The sequence below is a fragment of the Cydia strobilella genome, chromosome 7 (assembly GCF_947568885.1).
Source record: "Cydia strobilella chromosome 7, ilCydStro3.1, whole genome shotgun sequence".
Lineage (NCBI taxonomy): Eukaryota > Metazoa > Arthropoda > Insecta > Lepidoptera > Tortricidae > Cydia > Cydia strobilella.
In genome coordinates, this window is record NC_086047.1 from 1,752,482 (window position 1) to 1,779,112 (window position 26,631).

At 37.8% G+C, this 26,631-nt stretch overlaps 1 protein-coding gene across 1 annotated transcript; it reads right to left on the bottom strand.

Moving 5' to 3' along the window:
- Nucleotides 1-8,994: 8,994 nt before the first annotated feature.
- Nucleotides 8,995-26,613, bottom strand: LOC134742889 (popeye domain-containing protein 3-like). Its single transcript, XM_063676078.1, has 8 exons — nt 26,317-26,613; nt 26,174-26,232; nt 26,011-26,095; nt 25,211-25,392; nt 24,039-24,170; nt 20,940-21,047; nt 13,042-13,339; nt 8,995-10,557 (listed from the first exon to the last, which is right to left on the bottom strand). The coding sequence occupies exons 1-8, from the start codon at nt 26,441-26,443 to the stop codon at nt 10,355-10,357; spliced, it is 1,194 nt and encodes a 397-aa protein (XP_063532148.1). The 5' UTR covers nt 26,444-26,613; the 3' UTR covers nt 8,995-10,354.
- Nucleotides 26,614-26,631: the final 18 nt, after the last annotated feature.

Genomic DNA, 26,631 nt, shown 5'->3' on the forward strand with positions numbered 1-26,631 from the left:
GGTAAATTGCACGTAACTGAAGTGTTGGATAAGGAGGCATCGCACGTAAGCTGAGTAATTTACATTAAGTCACTGGGAAGTAAAAGGCAGTTGTATGGTGTAAACCATGACATACCTACGGTCATCCGAAACACTCAAAGTTGACGAAATATTATTTGCACCGAATCGTCGTACATGTTGTTCGAGAACGGTGAAATAGTTATTTATTTTACAAGGGGGCGAAGTTGTTGTTGTAAACCCCTCGTGCTAATATCGATCCCACCAAAAACATTTTCATGTAAAATGTTGCCAGGACGAGATCATATGGATCGCATTATCAAAAAGTTATCAGATTCTCATGTAGAGCCAAGCTTCTCACTCTAAACGCCCTAACTCTAAAAGCCCTAACTTTACAAACTATAGTTAAAATATGTTGCTTGGCCATTTAGTTACTTCAAGAACTATTGTATAACAGAAAAGTACTGAACAGTGAATACATTTTGCACCTTACGCCCATGTGATGGTAGCGAGACAGCCAAGCCACATATTTTGACATAAGGTGTAGGTAAGTTTCTCATGTCCCTTTCCAATTTTTTGGCTTTACGTCCTTCTAAAGCTCAGGCAGGCTTTGTTGACCAAACCTTGGCAAGAGCAGAGTACTGCGATCATATCTCTATCCACGCTTAATACTTGTTTTGAGGTCACTACTTACAGTAATGATAGAGTGAGGGCGCCTTTACGACTATTTTATGTCGCCATAGTTAAATGCCTGGCGGGTAAGTGCTTGGATTCTTAGTTCATTTGATATGCGGTTTTTGATTAGTAAATGGTGATAGAATATTCATTAGTTGCACTTTGCACCGCGACCATTTAAATAAAAATAAAGAAAAACTTAAAACTTTGATTTAAACTTTCACGATTTTTACTCATTATTATTTATCTCCACGGGACTTAATCGCGTAAAATAGTTTTAAATTTACCTCCTCCGAGACCACGGGGACAACGCCGTCCTCGAAACGTCGAAGGTAAATTTAAAACTATTTTAGGCGATTAAGTCCCGTGGAGATTAATAATAAAAACTTAAAACTCTTTAGAAAATTGAACACAAAAGTACTAATTGCAAAAAGTTGTACTCGTAAATGCTGGCGTGCAAATGTGGGACCAATTTATATGATTATTGTGTAATTGTCTGTTAAGTACTTAAGTTAACTTTAGCCAGTCCTCTCCAAGACCACGGGGACAATGCCGCCCTCGAAATGTCAGAAGTAATTTTAAAACTTAAGTATCGTATACCTAAGTACAAGTAGGGTTGATTCTTGGTTAATTAACGGATGCTGGTGGTTTAAATGAAAATATTGACGGTATATAGGTGGTATACAATCTATAGAAACGTATCTAATTCAAAGACCACAAATAGTCCGCCCGGAAAGAGGTAAATTGGCTAAACGTACTCACTATCGTGATTGGCAAACTTTTGATCTAGGTTAGTGCATCGATTGCTTTGTAGGTTGTAAGGATACCTAACGTTTGCGCACCTTAACGAGTTTGCTTTACTTATGACCTGAATTCCGTGACGGGGTGCTAACTGCTGAATAAAATGTTTAGGTACGCGTAGATAACGCGTCCGAACGTTTGCTAGCATGGAATGGTCAACGAATTTGATTTCTGTACCACTTGTTTGATCTTTTGTTTGTAAACTAAAACGTTTTTTAACCACTGTTAATAGTTCATTAGAGTTAGTCGTTTTATGGGTATTTTGCCGGATTTCTTACCATCACTTTCACAAAAATTTAATGTGCTTACTGTTGAAGCAGTGTCATTATGCGTTTATCTATCATCTTTATTTTTTTGTAGTTATCGTCTACTTGCATAATCATCATCATTATCATCATCATCATCATGTCAGCCGATAGATAGACGTCCACTGCTGGACATAGGCCTCCCCCAAGGCTCGCCACTCCGACCGATCCTGTGCCGCTCGCATCCACCGAATTCCCGCGACCTTCACCAGGTCGTCGCTCCATTATAAATTATAATTATAAATTATAAATAAATAAATTATAAATAAATAAATAAATTATATGTTTAGGAAAATACCACATGGTTATTCCCGACATATGTTTAGCCAAATGGCAAAAATGTTCAGTGTAGGGTTCCGTAGTTACCGTCATAATAGAATGCTACCCAGTTCTTTCCATCTGAGACCAGTTGCGCCAGCCTCCTTCTCAACTGATCGGCTTCATAGGTACATATAGTGCGAGGCCCCGACCGTCTACTGCCAGTCAATTACTATAGGACTACCGCGGCCGACGGCAGGACGGTGAGGCGGTCGGCGGTTGATAAGAAGTTATAATGGATTGCTACGGACTTAATGAAGGTTTGACTACTCGAAGCAACTTCGCATTATGCTTACGTCACTATGTTATATTTATAAACTAGTTTTCGTCCCAAAACTCAGCTGCCTTTTACTAGAAAATCACCGCGTAACTAACATTACACAACCGTCTGAGATAAATTGGCAGACATATGGTATAAGAAATGAATAGAGCAGAGCATGCTATTTTGACACCTTATAAGGCTGCGTTCCTACCATAGATGTGCGAGGATGCGTAGCGAAGTATGTGTTTGTTAGGAAACAATAGAATCACTTTATGCTAAACGAGGATAGGTAAATGAAGTGATTCTATTGGTTTTTAATAAACTCATCCCGAGCTATGCATCTTCGCACAGCGCTGGTGGAATCGCCGCCAACGTTTTCGTAGCGCTACGCTCGTAGCCGATCCCGGCATTTTTCCGCTTGGTAGAGGCATGTAGAGGAAAGCGATTACGAACAGAGGACCCGCCGAGCGAGTTCCCGACAGCCCGGCACCCAATTGGTTAAGAGTCCCAGGCAAGCTCGGCCGAATTTCACGTTCCAATACAAACGGAGTTTCGTTCTCATTTTAAAACTACGTGTTGGATTGTAATGAATCTTTGTACATACTATGATATGAGGTATATCTAGTTCTGTAATTAGATTATATATAGGTAGTTCCAGTTTATAAAACAAACGAAATAGAGCAAAAACAAGTTTTGTATGAAAAACTTTAATACGCTGTATTTTTCTAACTATGGTATCTGAAGCTAATTACAGACATAGATATACCTTATCCTATTGTAAGTACAAAGTTTCAGAGCAAACTACTTAGCTACTGGTTTTAAAATTTATTTTATTGGGAAACAAACAGCTTACAATAATACAGGATATAGATATGATGACTAATACATGAGCCAAAACAGTTTCCACTAATGGAATAAAACATGATTGCTCAAAGGGAACTTTGAAGAGTGAAATAAAAATACACTGTCACTATCATGCACTATAACTAAAATGAAATATCAATAAAATGAGAGCGTAACTAGGTTTGTATGGAGAACTTGTGCCTAATTTGTCCTACCCAAAAAACATAGAACATCCCTATGTCTGTGGTATACAGGCTGACCAAAAAGTATGTGCATTCCCGTTGCCAGGGAGGTTTTGGGATTATACTTAGCAACTTTTACTATGGGACCAACCACGAAATCGCGAAAAAAAAATGTACCCTCTCATGGAAATTGGACCCGCCAAAATGTATGAAACACCCAAAAATTTTTTCGCGATTTCGAGGTTGGTCCCATAGTAAAAGTTGCTCAGTATAATCCCAAAATCTCCCTGGCAACGGGAATGCATATATTTTTTGGCCAACCTGTATAGTTCAACTTAAAAATACGAGTAGGTACTCCTACCTCCGGTAATACAAACAGTAGGTAATCCTATCCCAGTACCTATCAGGTTAGATTAATAAAAGACACAAGATTATGTATTCAATTACCCTGCAGACCATGTTGTGCTCGGTTGAGCGTGAGCAATCTATATAGGCTTAGTAGTAATGTCAGTGTACATACAGATGAGCAATAGGGGATATTACTGCAATGTTGTACCACCAGAGTGCAGGACTAGCCTTTTTAGTAAACCATAGAGTAATTTATACATACTGTACCTTTAAAAGGTTTATGACATTGATGCATCAAGGCGGTTTGCCGGGAAACGCGAATCCGAAAATTCGCTATCTGCCTCTTTATCGCTCGAATATGCAAGTGACAGAGATGTTAGATAAAGTTTCTTGTTTCACGATAGACCCTCAGATTGTGGTAGTGGCGCCCTGGCGCGTAATACGCAAAGTTTCGCGTAATATTCCCTAGGATAGGTTCGTGAGTCAAGAGACCGATTTCTGGAAATAAAAACTGCCTTTAAAAAAAGTGTGTGCGTGTAATCTTTACGCGCGATTGAAGTAAAACTTCTTTGACGATGACGTTTATCGCTATGTTGGCACTTTGACGTGTGTCCTATTGTGCGTGTGTCGTAAAAAAATCTGAGGGACTTCCGGTTCGAACGCCATCTTGATAGTAGCCTCGTGATTAATTCCTTTGTTTTTTGCTCATTAATATTGTTTAAAGTGTAATATCGATAGCTTTATTATACAATAATCTAATGTGGTAGTGTGCAGTGAATGGAGAATTAATCTCAAAGCGTGTTTAACCACCATTTTGGAGTCAACGGCCGGTAGTCCACGTGCTTCTCGTAAAATCCAGCTATCGGTTTTACGAGACAACTACAACAACCACCGAACAGCGTCGTGCTCTAAGAGCATTTATTTTGTTCCTACCCTTTTACGTGACATTGGCTACGGGCAACACCGCCTTCAAGTCCATCAAGAAAAGAAAGAAAAAAATCTGAGTTACCCTCTAGTCGCGCTAAAGAAGTTTTAAAAAAATTCTAAAAGCCCTATCAACATCACACTCCGGGACACCTTTATGAAACTTTAAATCTACTTGCAAGTAATACTCGTAAAAACTGCCGTCAAAAGCCAGGGACAGTTGAAATAATACTTTACGACATTTATGTATTTTACTAACTGTACTTACCTAGCTACCTTTTTGTCTACAAAATTGGTCTTAAATATAGTTGGCCAAGCAAATCTTTTTAGTAGAGAAAGGCGGCAAATTTAAAAAAATGTAGGCGCGAAGGGATATCATCCCACAGAAAATTTGAATTTTACGCCTTTTTCTACTAACAAGATTTGCTTGACCAACTGTAAGTAATATGTACCTGTTAAATAAAAGCTGCTTGTATTTAAACATTATTAATATTATTGCTAAATAATGTAGATTACTTGCTATAGTGAGATCCAGAATAAATTAACTCAAGCTAGAACCGTCCGGGTCCGGAGCGAGGCATCCGAAAACTCGTTTTCTATGACGGGTGACCGGTGATCACAATGCTTTCTATAGAAAACGATGACTCGGACGCCTCGGCTCGGATCCGGACCATTCTAACGTGAGTCGTTCTTTACAGTATATTTTATTCATTTAAAAATATCTAGCAACATGAAGTATTGATTTGATAAACTTTCACGGTTTTTACTCAGTCTTCTCCGAGACCACGGGGACAACGCCTTCCTCGAAACGTCGGAGGTGAATTTAAAACTTATTTTTCTCAAACATGCTATGTAATATTGATATTACGTTCTTTATATTAGGCTGGGAAGTATCACGACTCCGGCGCGGCTAGACGAGGGGCCTGTAATGAAATTTCATACAAAGTTGCAGGCCTAGGCCGGGAAGTGGCTCTTTTTTAATTTCCATTTCACATATATTTGAGACACAGCATCATGGCATTCAGCCAAAAAAAAAAATATAACCAATATTTGCTTATGGTTCGGAATGACATTCTGCCAATACCCCTTAAAAAAAAACAATAAACGATTATTAATATATTTTGCAGTTTTATTTGTATCAAATTTACAAAAAATATATAAATAAAACATTATTAACAAATTCCAATAATATTTAATTACAAATTTACCTACAAATACAGATTTAAAATATAGTTGGTCAAACCAGTTTGTCAGTAAATAAGAACAAAAAAACTATACTCATCCTTTTCTTTTGGGTGCTAGTACCAGTGTAAGACAAAGATAGTATGATTATCTCTGTCTATGTTTGAAATGAGACAGTCCTTTGACAAACATATTTCATTTAAATATTAGCGGTAAAAATGTCTACTCAAACACGCGTTGGTGGTTTTTTAATCGTTTTGGAGGTAAAGTTGAACATTTTTCATTGTGTATCTGTAATTATATTTTATTGGATTTATTGTGCGTTGTTTATTGTGTTATTTAATATGAGTTCCGACGAAAATATTAAATGAATACCTGTTAATTATACTCCATGTTTAAGGCAACGATGTATGTGAAGCATAATATCAACATAAAAAACGATGTAATCTTAGTTATGTGGCTAAAACTACAGTCAGAAGGATACAAGGCGAAAAATCAAAGATACATAAATATACCTTTGAACATTTGTGTAATAAATTGATTAACTACATGTGTAAAATATACGACACGTGTGATAAAGATAGGTACAAGTGGTAGTTATATTTTGTGCCTAGTTTACTTTTAGTTTCTTTAGAATTAAAACTTTGATTTCGTGGAGATTTCTTTATTTATTTCATTGCATGTTTGAGAAAAGCACTATACATACATCGGCGTGAAAAGGGGTTGTCGGCCTCATAACTATCCGGCCTCACTACGTTCGGCCGTATATATGCATTCGGCCGGCAACTCCTTACTTCCCGGCCTCTGTAGTAATGTACTATTACGCGATTAAGTTCCGTCGTTGTGAATAATAACATGAAGTATTATTCCAAGAAATTTATAGAATTTATAGATTTAGAATAGTCATTCGTCTTTGGCAACAGGATTATTCATTACTTTCCATCAACTGGTTACCAAACTCAGTTGCCATCGCGGTCGGAGGGAGTAAACGATAAACAACAGTGCATGCCAAATTCACCTATCAAGCACAGCTGCGTCAATACAGTTAATTACTTACCGATCGGGCCAACGTCAAAGGCCAAATGGCACCAAAAAGCGCCGTCGAGATGGGCCCCATTTGGCGTGCATCTGGTTGGCGGGGCCGCCTGGCAACGTGGGCGCCGAGCCGCGCCAAACGACATCAGTTTGTGTTTAATTTGACAGCAGGATTAGGAGGGATATGGTACTTATATCCGTGGTGCGCTGATCCGTGTGATATTATTTATTCCTTTGGATCTTCTTCAACCATTCCTCAACTGATGGATGCTAAGGTGCGTACAGATGTAAAAATACCTTCGAGTCGCGATTTGGACGCACCTTTAGGGATTTGCCACACTGGATGCGTTCTGCGGTCAGCGGTCAGGTCAAACCCGCATCATGTATGAACAACATTGACAGCAACCTTTGAAGTTAAAGTCTGACCTGACCGCTGCCCGCAGAACGCATCCAGTGATGCGTTCCTTTAATGATTGAAAATCCTATCGATTTGATGGTCGCAAACCACAAATACACGTAAGTATAGGTTCTCATAACGACGAATGAACTTTTTTGTTTATTATAGATGGGTCCAGCTGTTCCACCGATGGGTGCCATCAATTCACAGCTTAAATCGCACTGCTAATTATTCACCTACTGCCATGACATAAATGTATTTCCGCTACCTTAATTAGCGATAAGAGCGCTTGGTGTTTACCGCTACCTGGGTTGCTATGAGTACTGATTATATTGTTTTCTGTATTCAGGTGTGTAATGTACTCGTACCTTTTATAGTTATATGAATAATTGTATGTATCATTAATTTGCACAAGTAATTAATTTGGTTTGTTTATTATCTGTATTACGTATAGGTAAAATTCAGTAGGTGAATAATTGAACTCATTTTCATTATCGTATCAACTCAATCAACATAAGTGACTATATGTGAATCATTACCATCACCATCATGGCTTCCACAACTCTCACACGAGTTAGTACGTAAAAATAGTCTTGCATGTAAGTAATATAGTTGCAGACATATAGCTCTCCCCGAGGCGACATGTTCTTGCATGTGGTTGGGGTTTGTTATAAAGTGTCCGCCTACAACCGAACTGAAAGAACTTTCACGTCAAACTACTTATAAAGACTGATAGTGCTATGTACAGTCAAGGGCAAAAATATATATACATTCGCAAAGTTTAAAAAATATGTGTACGCTCTGCACCTTAGACAATAAAATCGTGTTCGCATATTTTTTTGCCATTTGTCTGGATCAATATTTTCGCCTTCGACTGTACCTAGTGTTTTTTTAACTTCGGGTACATTTAAGGAAAAATATTTTTTTGTAAAAAGTAATTAAATCCATGACATTTCGAATATCGATCGTCCGAGATAGTAGTTGCGTTTAGTAGCAAATGTATAAATAAACTCATACTAAACACTAATCAATATGTAGGTAAACCTAAACATGCCCTAAGGCAAGTGTGTACTCTCAAGAATTAATCATTGATTATCTCCAAAATGCAGTGAATCAAAATACCGGTTTATTTGAGAAAGTTATTTAATTTAAGCTCGAGAATGCACCCTTGAAATTAACGGACTTTAAAAAAACACCGTGTACTTGATGCGTGATGATGTTGATCATTCATTTGTTTTGAATTGTAACAAACTTCAAATACTAACTGAAAATGTTTTATCATGAATATCATGGATGTCGGATATCAATACTTTTAGCACTGAGCGATGGTCTTTACATTCGATGAACCCACGTACGTATTACAATTAGGTAAATGCGCGGTATTAATCCACTGTTGATTGCTCTATCAATCATTTTCGCTACAATATATTTCCGCTGGGGCTTTCCTTTTAGGCGAACCTTTTATCCTCTTTCCGTCTATTAATATATCAAGCATGAGCTAAATATAAAAGGCTTCTTAAGGAGTTCATAAATAAACAACACAAATCGTAATTTAAATTCATTTATTTATTTTTAAGAATCCAGATTCATTTCTTACACTTAAAATAAGTCTTTTAGTGAGACATGTCCCTAAGATAGGAAAGCATAGGGCACTACAATAGGGGGTGCGAAAGGAGTGTTTTACCATCGATCGCAAAGGATAGGGTAGCGTAACTGTTTTTCTCAAGGAAGTTCAAAATCCTTGTCCTAACTTTACCTTTTGCAAGAATTCTAATTAATTTATGTCCAAGCGAGTTAAAATTAGGTACGCTTAGATTCGGTATTAGATGACAATACAGAATAGATGTTATTTCAAGCGAATACTAGCTTATTTAATCAAGACATTAGGTCTCAACTCGGTTTTTCAGACCCCAGTCATTATTTCTTAAATGATTGTTATACTTATGGAGAAACTCGAGTACTGTCTAAAGAAGACTAGAGATTAATGCAACAAAACCAAGGCATATTGTTTTTTCATAATCGAAGAAGGCAAGGCAGTTTCAGTAGCAATGATTTTATTCATTACTCTTATTCAAATGTCCAAAAAAAATCAATTCACCTAAGACTTAAAAGACTGAAGTACCTACCTTTTTTTAGCGCAGTCTCGTTAATTGAGTCAAGTTCCTACCAAAGCTCATGTCTAAACGAATATCATTAGTCCAACACGAACCTGTCGTATCGAAAGCTTATCACAACACACTAGTGATATTAGTCAAATATCATTCGAGCAACTGTTTCCAAGTACAGTCATTGGGGATCACGCTAAAATGGTTCTACTCAATGAACGCTCGGCCACGCTTGTTAACTGGGGATTCAGACCCAGGAATTTACTGCGTTAAGTTTTGGCGTAGCGCCATCGTAACTCCGCGCTTCCGGCAATGCATAGTCCGAAACTATTTTAATTGAAACAAATAAGAATTTGAAAACTTGCAAGATGTTGTTATTGTTTATTGTAAGCTTATGTTTGTAACATTTATCTGGAAGTAATCAATGAAGTTGGAAGCAAACTGTGTCGTTACCTGGATACAGGCTGTGATATAAATTACTAGATATTAAATATAATGGTGACTCTCAATAAGACCAAATAAAGTACAAAAAAGGCAAGCTCAACATTCAAAAAAGTAGGTAAATGAAAGGAAGACTAGTGTCTCAATCATCAGTAACAGTAACAGGGAAATAATTTACCTATAAATGACTAAAGAAAGGAATAGGTAGAGTTAACAAGTGGAAGCACACCCAAAGGAAGTCTAGTGTCTAACTGTTATAGTTGACTGAAAAGTCTTGACTGTCTAGAAACATCAGTATAACAATAGCAGAGAAACTAATGACTAAAGAAGGATTTACAAGAAAATAAAACCAGACAAGGAAGACTTAGTGTCTCAATTCATTATCAGTTTTCACAGCTTCACAACTATGGTACCTACTTCGAGGAAGTGTCTAGACAGAATTCTTCAACAGAGAGGTCATCTGATGATGCCGCGGGGCTTCGAGTTCCGCTAGAGACAGTAAGAGTAGCAGATAAATTAATGACTACAGAAAAGGAAGACTAGTGTCTCAATTCGTCATCAGTTTCCACAGCCTCACAACTATGGTACTTCGAAGAAGTGTCTGGACAGCTTTCAGCGACTGACAGGTCGTCAGATGAGGCCGCGGGGGCTTCGTGCTCTGCTAGGGGCATTAGTTCTTCGTCGCCGGAGTACTCGGAGCCGTCGCGCCGGGTGTCGGCGCGGTCGTTGCGGATCCAGCAGGCTGGGGGAGAGACAGGATGATAAAAAGGTGACGTTAACCTACTTAGTTTTTGGGTTATTATGGGGATCGTGCGCGTTGGAGGGTCTGCCATCTTGTGGCCTGAATCGGAAATGATACTCAGTTAAGTACTTTTGATAAATCATCTCTTACAGGACCGGCCAAAATTATATCACGGCAAACCTTTAGGGTTCCTAGTTGACTATGGAACCCTAAAAAGGTTTGCCGTAAAATTCGAAGTTGATATATTTTTGGCATTACTGTATAAGTTTACACGGGCTTCATTTTACCTATGTAACTTTACTTTTGAGTGGCATTAACGTGAGGCACTTCATTCGGTTCTTGTCCGTTTGTCTGATTTAATATCTTGTCTTTTTATTAATTATATAACAATTCAAGTCTTGGAGACCCTTTACATCTCTGGATAATTTGATGATCTTTTTTATTATTATATACATTTTATCTCTGACACCTAGAGACTTTTACATCTGTAAACAATGTTAGTACTTCTGTTGTTTAGTATATTTTTTTATTAGCTTTTTTGTGTAATTTGTCATTTATTTAATTGTTTTTTTTTTGTAATATTGGGTTAATTTTATTGATTGTAAAAATTGACATGTAAAAGTGCCCCTGTGGCCTATTTGCTGAATAAATGTTTGATGTATTTGTGCCAACTTTGGTTTATAAATCTAAGTGACCCATATTATCTACAAAATAAACATCTATTACAAATTGCAAAGGTTTCTCAAGATTACTATTGTTAACGCCTGTTTTATAGTGCGCCGGATTCTGTAATAAAACTGCAATTAATGCAATCAAACTAGAACATGGAACCAAAATACAAACTTCTGCGAAAATGGCCTCGCAGCGGAAACGTCCCGTTGCATATTCAAGTTGTGATTTACGATGGCGCGAACTTGGTAAATAAATTGGTTTCTACGGTGGCATGGTTGGACCGTGGCCGATGGATATTTACCGCCTTTTAGAACTTACAGTACAACTGTATTGTTGGTTCGTGTTTCCACGAGCGTCTAGGGGTAACTTTATTCAGGTGAGTTATGCTAATATACTAGTCTTTACTATAACTCCGAGAAGTTATAGAGTAACCCCGCTTGCCCCTACATCCCGCTTCCTCAGCTCGAGAATGTACCTACTGAACCTATACAGTATAAAACGAAGCTATTACGATGGTTAGCTCGGTTCAATTCGAATGTGCATTATCGTTGAAATACCTATTTACATTGTCATTTGTATGTAGTTTGATCTGCAAAGTACAGTGACACTTTTGGTTTAATGGTCCATATGGACCCAGGTATGTCCTTAAACTACGTCCAAAAGAGAGGTATGGGCACTGTGAATGACATCTCGCTTTGTGTGGTAGGGCACAGGACAGCGGATGTCATTCCAGATCTAGAGCAGAGCCCAACTGGGGAGGTACCTCCACCTTACAGAAAACCGCAGCCAAATAACACTAGACCCTACTAATAGTGTTGTGTTCCTGCCGGTGAGTAAGGTTGCCAGAGCTCGAGGGAGAGGAGTGTTAGGGTCGGCAACGCGCATGTAACTCCTCTGGAGTTGCAGGCGTACATAGGCTACGGAGACTGCTTAACATCAGGCGGGCCGTATGCTTGTTTGCCACCGACGTAGTATAAAAGAAAAAAAAAACTAATTTCCCGCCAGCCTTCGGCCTCGCCTCGTAGAGACGCGCACTAGTACAATTAAAAAACTTGGTCCTTTCTCCGTTGTTACCTTCTGGTTGAACTCCTACTTGTATTTTACTCAGCAATCTTGTATAGAGTAGACCCTTCCCTGCCAGTCACAATAATTATATAGCAACACAACTAGAAAAAACTTACTTGGTCTTTTCACTGGGTGGCACTGGCTGAACTGGTTGGTGGCGGAGGTCGATTCACCGCTCTCAACCTCCTTGGACTTTTAGCCAAGGCGTGATCTCCGCAACCAGATATACGACCCGAAGAGGATCTTTGGCCTCCGACACGCGCAGAATTCTCTACGGTTATTTTGAACTTCGACCCACAATTTACAACAAATGATTTTATTCATCGCGTATAGCGTAGTAAGTACATCCATTGTGAAGATCAGTAACAATTTATTGTCAAGAAAAGCCCTTAGCTTCGCTTTTCTAGGGCTAAGCAGAAAGGGAGGGAAGAAGTAAGAACTTACTTGGTCGTTTCTCCGGTGGTACTGGTTGAACCTTTGTCGGCGGAAGAGGTCGATTCACCGCTTTAAACCTCCTTAGGCTAGAGCCAAAGCATAGTATATACTCGGCAACTGTATAAGTGTATATCCAATGTCCCTATCCATCACAATTTTATCTAGCTTGGTTAATAATCGTGGTTGGCGGAGGCGGTCGCTAAACCGCTCTCAACCTTCGTGTACTTAGGAAAAACGTGAGTTGTACTAGACAAGTCTATGTACTCAACTGTCCATCAGAATTTTATTGAATCACACAACTAAATAACTTACGTGGTCGTTTCTCCGGTGGCACTGGTTGAACTGTGGTCGGCGGAGGCGGCCGATTTACCGCTTTAAACCTTCTAGGACTTCTAGCCAAAGCATGGGATATACTCGGCAACCTTATATCCAGATGCGAGCCCCTATCTGTCACGATTTTATTATTCATCGCGTATAACTTAGTTGTTATATCCCGAGCTATAAGGGTTGTTATGACGGAAGCCAAGTATGGCTCTTTTACGAAGAGGTATTCTAAGGAGCTGCGTTGCCAGTACACGTAGCGGCAAGAGGATGCGGCTACGATGGATACCTGGATAAAGAAAACATATTTTTAGATAAATTCTTCTATTTTGTAGTTAGGATATTCAATGTAAACCCTAACTTATTATATCCTGAACTACTCGAATTTACCAGTGAAGTGGCAAAATAGTTAACAGCCAGCGCATGGAACTCCAAGAATGGTCAAATGTGCGTTGCCGACTCTCTAAAAGTTACTCGAGAAAACGCGCGAAATGCGACAAGTATTTAAATATCCGATAAGTTTTATTTTATCTATGGTTATACATGGATTACAATCAGATTGAAATATTGGTGGATGGTGGGATTCCCATGGGAATTCACATTGCTAATCGCGCGTGACATTACATGATACAGCAACCATCACTTTCTCACATCTCGCGTTAGAAAGAGAAAAACGCGATAAGCGCGACCATACACCTGCTGAAGGTGAAAAAGTTTCAAACATTAAACACAATGTAAGTTTTTTCTAGTCGATATTTAACCCGATTTTCTGCTTTACAGCCTTCTCGTCTGTTATTCGCCCGTATCAGACAGCAATTAGGTCAGCGGAAAGGGGTAACCATAGATCACTTACATTAGACAACGCAAAAATGGTTCCGTAATCATTTACGAGACGACAGATCGGTTCTTCCATACTATGGTATTACGCCTCAGCCATGAAAAGACCTCCACATACGAGCGGCAAACACTTTAAGGATTGGGGACGTTTTTGTAAAGTGACAAGTTGCAGTTTACTAGATTACTAATCTAATCCAGCAACATTTATATAGAGGCTTTTCCGAATTTTTGAAATTATCTCATGCTAACACTTTAAATCATAATCATTCAATAACAACTGAGTTAAGCACTAAATATTTTTATTATTTATTTTTGTATGTAAGTAATTGCACATTGTAATTTTGACAGAGATGAATTCAGATTTTTTCCTAGTTTCCCGTTGACCACGAACGCTGTAAAGGGTTCGAAACGTCGGGGTATATTTTACACTCATTGTACGCGACAAATCCATTAAAAAAATTTTTTTTTTTTCGTTTATATAATGTAGAGTAGGTACTGTGTGCCGCTCGCTGCCTACTATTTTACAAGTAAAAGAGAACCAATATGTGACGACCGCTAGTGTCGGACCAAGTTAACTCCGCATGGCATTACAATGATAAAGTGAGGCAATGTCATTGTTAATGTAAAATTTTCTATGAGAATATGACCTTTGACACATCCTCACTGTGTTCTATTCAAATCAGTGCAAAGTTAGCTTAGACGGACTCTGCTACCGCTAGTCATATGAAATACAAAGTCTATGGGAGGTTATCAACGAGGGTAGGTAATGCCAAATTGCGAAGTGACTTACGGCGTAGTAAACCGATCGTGAAATGAGAAATGGATGCCTAGGATATGCCCGACAAGTCCGACAACGGACCTACTCATTTACAAAATACATACAACGGATTAACTTCTAAGGAATATTTTGAAGTGGATACTTTTTGCCAACTTGTATCAATATAAAAAACGTGGGTCGGGCCGACCTTAGTGCACTTTAAAATGATAGACACCAAACGAGACAAGTTTTTTTTTAAATGATAGATTGTGCAAGTGGCACCATAAATTTCAGATTATCTTTATCAGTGGGGCCAAGATGGACGGCTGTCTATCATTTGTCACCATACCTGTCACGCTCTAACAAGTACGGTGCGAAAGTGACGCATGATGTGACAAGTGACAAAAACGCGACCATGATACCGGTGCTGGATATGCTTAAATATTATAATCTTGACATAACTACTTTAAATAATTTAATTTAATTTTTTTTAATTTGTACCTAATATTTAATATGAATTTTGAAATTTTGAATAATTTCAATTTTGTTTTTATTATGATTTAAGTGTTAATTTAATTTATTTGACTTAAATAGTGTGTTTTTTAATGAATTTGTGATTTTTTTTATTATGTTTGTAATTTTGTTATATATTATATAATATGGACTATTTGTCTGAAATAAACGTTACATTACATTACATTATTATTATTAATAGCCCGTTAAAATGTCCCACTGCTGGGCAAATGCCTCTCCCCTTGATCTCCACAACTCCCACTGCTGTAAGGCTGTTGTGCTTTTTCCGGCCAGTTACTGATGAAGGTGTCTAAAGGATGACTCACGTTAGACCGGGCCGTGTCCGGGCCGGAGCTTCCGGGGCTTACTTTTCTATGACTAGACAGGTGATCACGTGATGTTTTCCATACAAAACGAAGCGCCGGAAGCTCCAGCCCGGACGGCCCGGTCTAACGTGTGTCATTCTTAACTTAAGAATGTTAATGGCGGGACGACTTAAGAATCTTAAGTCGTCCCGCCATTATTATAAATGTAACATTCCTATAATGATGTTAATAACTTAGTTTTTCGGAAAATGATATTTTCATTTAAAAATGTAGAGTTCTTAATGAACTATTAGTTATATCTTTTGCTACCACTGTATAATATATGTAACACAACTTTTTTTTAGTTAAAAAAGACCTGGTCACGGAATTACCATACATTTTGACATGGTCCCAAATTTTAAAACCGCGATTACTCGAAATGTTACTTAAGTGACTAGACATGTTCTTTCCGTGTACCCTTCAAATGCATTCTAAAGCAACCCCTATTCGGTCCGCTTTAGCAACATAATCCTAAGAATGGTGCACGCACTAGTTTTTACGATACCTTCATCGGTTCATCCAATCCATAAGGAGTGAGAAAGTATTCACTTGCAATTTACGGTTGTACAGTCGCCATCAAATATATCGGAGCGGCCGAGGTGTTCACAATATCTGAACACGCACTCTAACGCCTTGACAATAGAGGCGTGTTCAGATATTTGTGAGCGCCTTGGCCGCTCCGATATATCTGATGGCGACTGTATGTCGAAATCCGAAATCATTCACCGCTTTTTTATCGAAAGAGATATGAAAATAATAATGGTTTTTGACAGAAAATGTTTGTTACCGGTTTTATTTGCTCAGTACGCTTTATTTCACGGGTCGTTAGTTTTGTTTTTACCGAGTGCCATGGGGTGATTAATTATTTTAGCTAACGGTATTTTGATTGAACTATGTAAATATGTTTTTGGATTAATGACGCAGATATTTTTATTAACAGTCTTGCTTTCCAAGAAGGAGGAGGTTCTGTGTTCGGTTGTGGCTATTTTTTTATACATCTAAAAAATTGTTAAATAAAAATATTCAAGATTCAAAATATTCTTTATTCAAGTAGGCCTAATAGCAACAAGCACGTTTGAATAGTCTTACAAATCATAAGATAATTATCAGAGCAATTTATTGATGTTATTATAATTATTATTTAAATATATTAAATTGTTGTACAATATAACATGCGCGCAAAACACGATTTCATTCACGATACTAAAATCGCTTGATAAAAAAACGCTTTTAAAAAATGTGTAGTGTCGTCCCGTTTTTCTTAGATTGATTTGAAAGGGACGACGGTACAGTGTTGCCACTTTTTAATTTCTACTCTTTTTTGCCAGACTGTAACTACGCCAAATTGCTCTTACAGTGATCATCGATCGAACCAAATAATTGCCTGAGCAAACAGTAAAGCGACCTTTGAAACCCCTTCCTTCGGGTAGTTATATTTATATGTATAGGTCACAGCTATACGGAGCTGCGGGCGCCGGGAATAATGACGTAATCAGTGTGATGAACCGTGATAGACGCTATTGACGCATTACGCATTACCCCCTTTTTCATAAAACTTTAATAAATAAAAAATAAAGTAATATATCGTTTATTTCAGTCTAGCCCATAATACAAATACATGACGCCACAATGGCATAGTGAAATAATAATAAAAGTAAAATTAAAATACAATACAAAAAGAATGTCATCATGTCATCAATGATTACTTATAAAATATTACTTAACTAAGTATGTACCTACTTACGTCATTTAGCCCAGTTATGGGACACTGGTGCATGAAATGACAACCAGTGTCCCATAAATGGACCGTCCAGCCTGTCGGCGACGACGACTTAACAAGCCTCAATTAGTTAAATTATGTTTTATAACTGTCTAACAAATACATAAGTCAAAATGACAGTTTAAGACAAACGATTAATATGTAACTGGGGCTTGGAGCGCGTTTACGAATAACGCCATAAGACTAAATTTTATTTTCGTTTTATTTTAGTTTCATTTTCGTTTAATTTTCATTTCATTTTCGTTTAATTTTCGTTTAATTTTCGTTTTATTTTCGTTTTATTTTCGGTTTTTATTTTATGTTCATTTTCATTTCATTTATCATACTAAAATAATTGCCGGAACAAACAACAGTACAGCGACCTTCGGAACCCCTTCGGGTAGTTATATAGGTCACATGCTTTACGGAGATGCGGGCGCCGGGAATATTAACGTCATCAGTGTGTCAGTGTGATGAACCGTAACCGGTTATTAGACGCTATTGACGCATTACGAGTACCTTATTCATAAAACTACAAGTCTGAAATTTTAAGAGTCCCCGGCAAGCTCGGCCGAATTGCACCTTCCCATACAAACGTAGTTCCGCTCTCATTTTAAAATTACGTGTTGGATTGTAATGAAACTTTGCAAATACAATGACATGGGGTATATCTAGGTCTGGAATTAGTTTATATAGCTCCAGTTTATAAAACAATCGAAATAGAGCAAAAACAAGTTTTGTATGAAAATCTGAAGCTACATAAACTAATTATAGACATAGATATACCTTATCCTATTGTAAGTACAAAGTTTCAGAGCAATCTAGCTAGTCGTTTTAAAATGAGAGCGGAACTACGTTTGTATGGGAAGGTGCAATTCGGCCGAACTTGCCGGGGACTCATAATATGCGACTACTTATTTACAAAAGTATTTGGAGGCACATTAGAACTTACCTACAACTATATCTTGAATGTTAGAAAAATTTTGAATATTCAGTCTTTAATTCACATAGGTCTCTCGGCGTCCTGGACTACCCAAACTTATTAATAATGCCAAATGGGTACCGCACGGGCCAGCTGTCGGTAGTAACATCTTGAGTTTAAACCGTCATCCCCACCCGTTACTTACCCTCTACCATAGACAATATTTATTTGTGCAACAAGAGAGGAAAGTTGGTTTTTCTTGCGAGTGTTTATTTAGAGTTCTGAGAAAGCGAAAGATGCTATAATTGAATCACGAGCGAAGCGAGTGATTCTAAGTTAGAATTTTGAGCGTAGCGAGGGACTCAAAAACACGAGATGTAAAATAACTTTGCTCTCGTGTTGCACACATAATTTTTCACCTCAGTAGTGAGAACATATTAAAGGTTAAAATGTATTTCGAATTACACGGAATACTTAATACAAAAAAAAAAACAATTTGTAATAGAAGTACGAAGTGGCAGATCATGGCCTTCACAACGTATCAGCATTGCGATTTGCGATACAGTGAGGAAATGCCGCCAGCATCCTTGGTACAATGCCTCAAGGGCCTATTTTAGACTTAAGCTAGTTATTAATTTCGTTTACGTAGTACCACTGTATATATCTTATATGTAGGAAATAAAGAGTTTTACTAATCTTTAAAAAAAATTAAGTGTTACATAGCGACATCTTAAGCTCTATTAAGGAAATATTATCGGTTCTTGGTTTAATGTAGAGGCTGCACGTCTTCTTTATATACTTGTCTCTAGTATTATTTTGCCTATGTTCTCCAAGAGAGGCACTATTTGAATTTTGTATGAAACTTCTCTCCCAGCGAGTTTGAGTGGCGAGAAATAAATGTTTTATACGATTTAGTACTTTGCAGTTTTCTTATATAGTGAATGGATCATAGATCGTAAAATATAAGCTGGTTTCTAAAGTTCGCATTAAAAAAATAATGAATAAAGGCAGGAAATACAAAACAAGTGGTAGGTACGAGTTTTTGCATTTGTTTTCATGATTTTTTTCTATGTTTTATTGAACACTTCTCTTCACTATCACTACATAGTATATATAATAAAACAAAGTCGCTTCCTGCTGTCTGGATGTCTGTCTGTCCTTATGTATGCTTAGATCTTTGAAACGACGCAACGGATTTTGATGCGGTTTTTTTTACATAGATAGAGTTATTCAAGAGGAAGGTTTACATGTATTGCATCCGTGCGAAGCCAGGGCGGGGCGCTTGTAAATACATAAGACGCATAAGACTTAACGCTTAAAGGATGACTCACGTTAGACCGGGCCGTGATCGGGCCGGAGCTTCCGGCGCTTCGTTTTCTATGGAAAGCATCACGTGATCACTTGTCATGTTATAGAAAAGTAAGCGCCGGAAGTTCCGGCCCGGTCACGGTCCGGTCTAACGTGAGTCATCCTTAAGTCGTTATTTATAACAACATAACGTAACTTTCATCTACTATTATGTTTAATCGACAACACAATAGTGATTGCGTCACAGCAAATCGGGAAGTTATTCTCGTATCTCGTAATGTTACACTATTTTGGCCATTTATACTACATATTGTACTAAAGGTGAACAGAGCAAACCACGTAATTCGGTCATTTAGGCAATAAAATTTCAGCGTTGCAACGTTGCAAGCCGTTGGGCTATTTAGAATTATGTTTCCGTAAAACGAAACCGACTTCTTTGGTATATACTCCATTTCTACATATTAACTCCTGTTTGAAAGTCGGTTTGACAATGGTTTGACACCTAGGTATCCAATATTGTTTTTCAAAGAAATAATGAATCGATATGTCAAACGTCTAGGGTAAGTTGTCGAACATTGAAACACCAAAAGTTCAAACCAAGTCCAAACCTTCCTATCTCTGGTGTTTTTAAAGTTATGAGTGTGATATTTTGTATGAAGATAAACAATTTAGTTGGCTATCGTATGGCATTCTTGGTTTCTACCTATCTTTATCAGTTTCTGTATTATAATACTTTAAAAAAAAGTTTTGTTTCATTGTGTATTTATGCTTGTTTTCAATGAAACACTCCAATTTTTACAGTGTAGCAAATGTAATAATTATAAGTCTACCATGAAACATGGTCAATAAACATTGAAACGGTGTAAAAATAAGTGACATTAATACATATATGCTATCAATCAATTAATGAGAAAGGAACTGAGAAAATAGTGGTAGGCTGCAATGGGGTTATTTAAAAGGTTTCCGACTTACAGAATGATTATAATATTGCTGAAATATATAAAAGCGAAAGAGTGGTTTTATTTTGTTGGTAAACTTGCAATGCACCTATGTATGTATGTACGGGTCAAATCTTGCAAATTAAATTTTACCCACTTCCCGACTTCCAATGAAGCTGAAAATGTGCATACATATGTAAGTCGGGTGACAATGCAATATTATGGTACCATCGAGCTGATCTGATGATGGAGACAGGAGGTAACCATAGGAACTCTGTGATAAAACAACAAAACCTAATTGTGTTTGGGGTTTTTAGAATTAGTTACCTGTGAAAGAAAAGTACAGTCAGCGATAAAAGCTTGTACCAAAAATGAAATTTTTGTCAATCAAAAATGTATTAAAATTAGAGCTTAACTTCGATCGCAAAGCCGCGGCTAGGTTCGTGTGATCCTAAAGTAGGTAATAATAATAATATAAAAGGTACGTTACCTTAAATTTTTCATCAATAGTCGCCCGACTGGATTCAAACTCGGGCGAATCCAAAAATTCACAGGGAAGGATCGGATGGAGGAACTGATGTCCGCTCATCACGTTCACCTAAGACAAAAACAATAAACGCCTTACAAACTATCTAGATTCCAGCGCCATTATTATTTACTAAAACGGGACTTAATCGCGAATACTCAAATACCATGGTGATGTCAACTTTAGCCAGTCCTCTCTGAGACCACGGGGAAAACACCGTCTTCAAAACGACGGAGGTAAATTTTTCGATGATTCATACGACCGGGCTGAATGTCCTATAATATTTATTTATTTATTATTGATTGTTTGAATGTCTTTTAAAATATTTATTTTCATTAGGGTTTGAAATGTTTTTTTGTTTAAATCAAGCGTAAGCGTTGGATACTGAAATGTTACTAAAATTGGTGTGTTTAAATAAATGATAGCTACAAAAATTTATTGACAGTCCCAAATGTGTCGATGAAGCAGAAAAAATTGAACAAATAACTTTTATTGAAGAAAATACGAACAGTTTCTTGAACAGATGTTCGCATTGGAGCACGATGTACTTATGCAAACAACAGATGCCTCTTTTGTAATAAAGTTTTATTAGGTCGACGTAGAAAGTAGGACTAGAGGGCCTACCGGGGAAATCGAATATCGAAATTTCGTTATCTCTATCACTCTTGCATATGCGAGCGACAGAAAGGCAGATAACGAAGCAGATGTCAGCGTTCAAGGTGAGAAGTGGATGTCAGCCAAGCATTTCTTAAACCTAGCAATGTGACAACTACAAATTACAATTTTAACCTGTATGCAGGTGACTTAAATAACGTTAAGGTGGTTCGACTAGGTTACCCAAAGCTTAAACCCCGCTAGATGGCGTCACTTTCGCAAATTTTCAGGTTTTATTTTTTTGTGGAATAGTGTTGGTATATGTATACTTAAAAGTATGTTTAGCGCACTCTTTACATAAATATTGAACTATTATAATAAACATTGAATACTTCATTGTGCAAAAACCACCTTTACAAGTTTACAACCACACGTTTCTACATAAGCGTAAAATACAAATTTACGACGTATCACAAAATGGATGCGTTATTTAAAAGTATTACTCCGTTAAGGGAATAGAAGCTTCGAGGAAGGCACGCCCGTGCCGTTAAAAGGCATGGGAGCATGGGACCGTGCACGACGACAGCGCCACAGCGGTTGCAACTATAGGCTCGTATTTTGTCACAACTATTAAGCGAGAATTAAGTAAAACGTAATATTTTTTGTGAAAACTACTGAACAGATTTTTATGCGGTTTTTACCTATGAATAGAGTGATTCCTGAGGAAGGTTAAGGCGTATAATTTATTAAGGTTTTGTGTAAATTGGTTGAAATATGACGATATTTGCTAATAAAGTCAGAAAAAAATCACGCTGGCCAACATATCACAACACAATGTATGGTGGAATTGTTCCTCTTTCATTAGTCTACAAAATCATGCTGGCCAACATATCACAACACAATGTATGGTGGAATTGTTCCTCTTTCATTAGTCTACAAAATCATGCTGGCCAACATATCACAACACAATGTATGGTGGAATTGTTCCTCTTTCATTAGTCTACAAAAAAGTCTGCGATGGTGTATGTCTTTTAAGGATAGCTTACTAAAAAAATTCTACAAAAAAAATTACATAATATGTGGTATTTGCAAAGCTATTTATACGGATATAGTATTAATAATTATCAAATTAAATACGTTAGTTATATTAAGCATTTCATACAGATTACAATGGTCCCTTACACTATACAATTTAAATGACAGGAGTAATCGTAAATGAAAGTTCCATTTCGAGTCATAAAACTTGTATGAAATGTTAAAGACGCTAACTTCCGTTAGTTGCCTATTTTTACCACCTCATGCGCTGCGATCGCTTTACTTACCCCCACCACTAACTTCGCACGGTGCCATATATATTTATAAGGCATTTACATTAGTATAAAAAAGGCGCCGTAGCCAAGATGACATTCGTTTATTGACAAACGCCAATTTAAAAGTCTAAACTTTTATGTTTTTGAATTAGTTTATGTAGAAGTTGCATTGGTGTTATTTTATTTTGATTCTAAAGTCTGTTGACTAATTCATAAATAAAGATATATTTCTTCAAATACTTTTTTATTTTCTTCAAAAAGGCTTAGGTGTTGGGGGACTTCCCCCTACCTATTTAAGAAAAATTGCATAATTATCATTGTAAAAATCAAATTAGCATAAGTTTTAAATGAATAAATATTATCTTATAATCTTATCTTATACCTAAGTCCTATAGTTTTTGGGTGGTAGTGGTGCAAGTGTTATTTATATACGTCATAATTTTTGACATTTAAAGTAACACTTGCACAGCCTATGGGCTATCCAAATCGCTGCAGGCTTCTCTTGGTCTCACTCTAGTTTTAATTGTACAATCAACCTAGTTAAGGAACCACCACGCATATAGTAACGAACCCTAAAATCTGACGTCACGACGACTTTTCTACCTACCTTGCCAGCTAACAACAAACCAAGTCTGTCAGTCTTTTGTGTATTTATTAGTTAATTTATGAATGATGTATGATGTATTTTGACGATCCACCACAGGAGATACTATCTTCACATTATTTTGAAATCTTATTATTCTGTAATTATTTAATTTTTAAGTTATTGTTTTATTGATTATATTCTTATGACATCCTTGTTTTGACGATCATAATATGAATTCTTATAAATTTACATGCCTGCAATTTATAATGTAATCTGTATTATGAAATAAATGAATCTAAATCTAAATCTTCGTAAGGTTCTGCATGGCGTAGGCCTCCCCCGCATGGAGAGACATTACATGACATTACAAGTCGGGTGACACCATTCGGTCAAACCGCAATCACAGAACTGTAGATTTAGACCAAGACAACTCTGCAACGATTTTGACAGCACAGACTATGCAAGTGTTATTTATATACCTCATAATTTTTGACGTTTAAAGTAACACTTGCATCCAAATCGCTGCAGACTTCTCTTAGTCTAACTCTAGTTTCAATTGTACAATCAACCTACCTTGCCAGCTAACAACAAGCCAAGTCTGTCAGTCTTCGTAAGGTTCTGCATGGCGTAGGCCTCCCCCGCATGGAGAGACATTACATGGGCAAAGTCGGGTGACACCATTCGCTTGAATTGTAGTCGAGATACCTAGGAAACAATACACACGATTACCAAATTGAGCGCATACGTTTATGCTGTAAATAGTTGGATTTCCGTGAAAAAATACATCGGAGGAAATATAGTAAGAGAAATTGATGGGGCAAAGGTTAAGGATATTGGAGCCGCATTTCTGGAGGCCAATTCAAACTTACACTTTGATATCGAAATGATGTCATTTTGTTCTCATTCGCCCGTGCGTTTCGCTCGCGCCAATACGTGCACGGACAAGCGAGCGAAATGCACTCTCGGGTGATAACTTAATGCCTCCTCCTGGTTTGAGATTACATAAACTTATATCGCCCAAAAACCGTTATTAATTGAACAACATTTTGGGAATTATTTTCTTTAATAGTAGCTAATAATCTTTCATGCAACAGACAAATTAGAACCTATATCTACGCCATAGAGTATCCTCACCTTAAAAGGCTCAAACAGCGTATGATAAACTTCTTCCAGCTCCGGATCAAACTTGACCGGCCGCATCTCATACACGACGTACACGACTTGCGCCATATTCGGAACACGAAACCGAAGTTCCAGGAGAACGCGTCAGGAGTGCTGTACCCATTAGACAAATTAGAACCCAAATATACGTCACAGGCGTGAGAGGGACAGCGTACCTTAAAAGGCTCAAACAGCGTATGATAAACTTCTTCCAGCTCTGGATCAAACTTGACCGGCCGCATCTCATACACGAGATACACAACCTGCGCCAGATTCAGGAACACGAAGCCGAAGTTCTAGGAGAACGCGTCAGGAGTGCTGTACCCATTAGACAAATTAGAACCCAAATATACGTCACAGGCGTGAGAGGGACAGCGTACCTTAAAAGGCTCAAACAGCGTATGATAAACTTCTTCCAGCTCTGGATCAAACTTGACCGGCCGCATCTCATACACGAGATACACAACTTGCGCCAGATTCAGGAACACGAAGCCGAAGTTCTAGGAGAACGCGTCAGGAGTGCTGTACCCATTAGACAAATTAGAACCCAAATATACGTTACAGGCGTGAGAGGGACAGCGTACCTTAAAAGGCTCAAACAGCGTATGATAAACTTCTTCCAGCTCTGGATCAAACTTGACCGGCCGCATCTCATACACGAGATACACAACCTGCGCCAGATTCAGGAACACGAAGCCAAAGTTCCAGGAGAACGCGTCAGGGGAGCAGATAACGTGCCAGGCCCAGATAGAGTAGAGCATGAAGGCTGAAAAAATGGTTGATTGTTAGAAGGGAGTATTGGGTTGAGAATTGCATTATTTTAAGTTCACAATACGGTTCAGAGGGCCGTACCGCGAACGCCGAAGTTCACAAATTGCGAGCCTCTCTCAGGTAGCAAAGTGATGTCAGCAACGTCATAATGACGTAATAAGGGCGTCATAATGACGTGAATATAAATGCTGTTAGGGCTGTCACTCTAATTACGCCATAATTGGAGTAAAAGAGAAAGAGGCCCGCAATTTGCGAACTTCGGTGTTCGCGGTAGGCCCTCTGGCCTTTTTTTTTTGAGCAAAATAATGTTTCGAGAAATCTGCAATAGGTAAAAAAAAATTAAAAGGGAAACCAGTAATCGTCAACATGTATTGATTGGCTAAATGTACCTGTTAAAGTGTTATGAAGGTAGGGTAGGGTAGGAAACAGTGGCTCGGAAATAAATAGCCGGGTACAGTGGCTCACTTAACCTAATTTCAACATGATAGAGACGATATTGGGGCGACTGAGCCACTGTTCGAGCTGAGCCACTCTTTCCTACCCTACCCTACTGTATTATTTTGGTAAATTTACAAACAACAAACTTAGGATTTTGTAAAAAAGTATTTGTTACCGAAAATCAAGATTGTGTGCATCCAAAGCTGCCCTTTCTTTGTACTCGGAGCGCAGTACGATGCAACGAATAGCATATTGGAAAGCTAAAAAGAGAGCAAGTTTAAAATATCATAACAAGTAAAATTTGGTTATGAAATATAACGAGTGTACAGAATACACACCTGAAAAAGCGGGTGCTGTGGAACTCTCCATAGCGGACACCACGGCCAGTACCATGGTCCTTTAAAAAAGGAATTATTTATGTTAAACTTTTATCTACAGTCTACTACTAATAAACAGATTGTGTGCATGACAAAAGCCTTACCTGATGGCATTGTGTAATTCACCGAACCAAAATCATGAAGTGTTCCATTTTCTCCAGGCCATGAATAGTTAAATTCGCCAACTTCTAAATATTCTGTCCTACCGCTAGCTAGTCCTCTTTTTGACATAATTACTTAGGTTATCATTTATGTTCCGTGACGATAATTCGCGATAAGCATTATTGTTTTGCATCACTTCGCGCCATCCAAAACAAATCAATAACATCCGCCACTGGCACGTTTAACCCACAGCTAACAATATCCGGGAAAATGTCCATGCTAGCGCCATCTCTTGAGATTTTCTCAAAACTACCTAG

Bases quoted from the DNA above. Each gene is read 5' to 3' on its own strand.
- LOC134742889 (XM_063676078.1), bottom strand. From the start codon at position 26,443: ATGTCAAAAAGAGGACTAGCTAGCGGTAGGACAGAATATTTAGAAGTT. The intron at 26,233-26,316 runs GTAAGGCTTTTG...CCTTTTTTAAAG, and splicing joins GAATTACACAATGCCATCAG to GACCATGGTACTGGCCGTGG. The intron at 24,171-25,210 runs GTACGCTGTCCC...ATTGTTTCCTAG, and splicing joins CGCTGTTTGAGCCTTTTAAG to GTATCTCGACTACAATTCAA.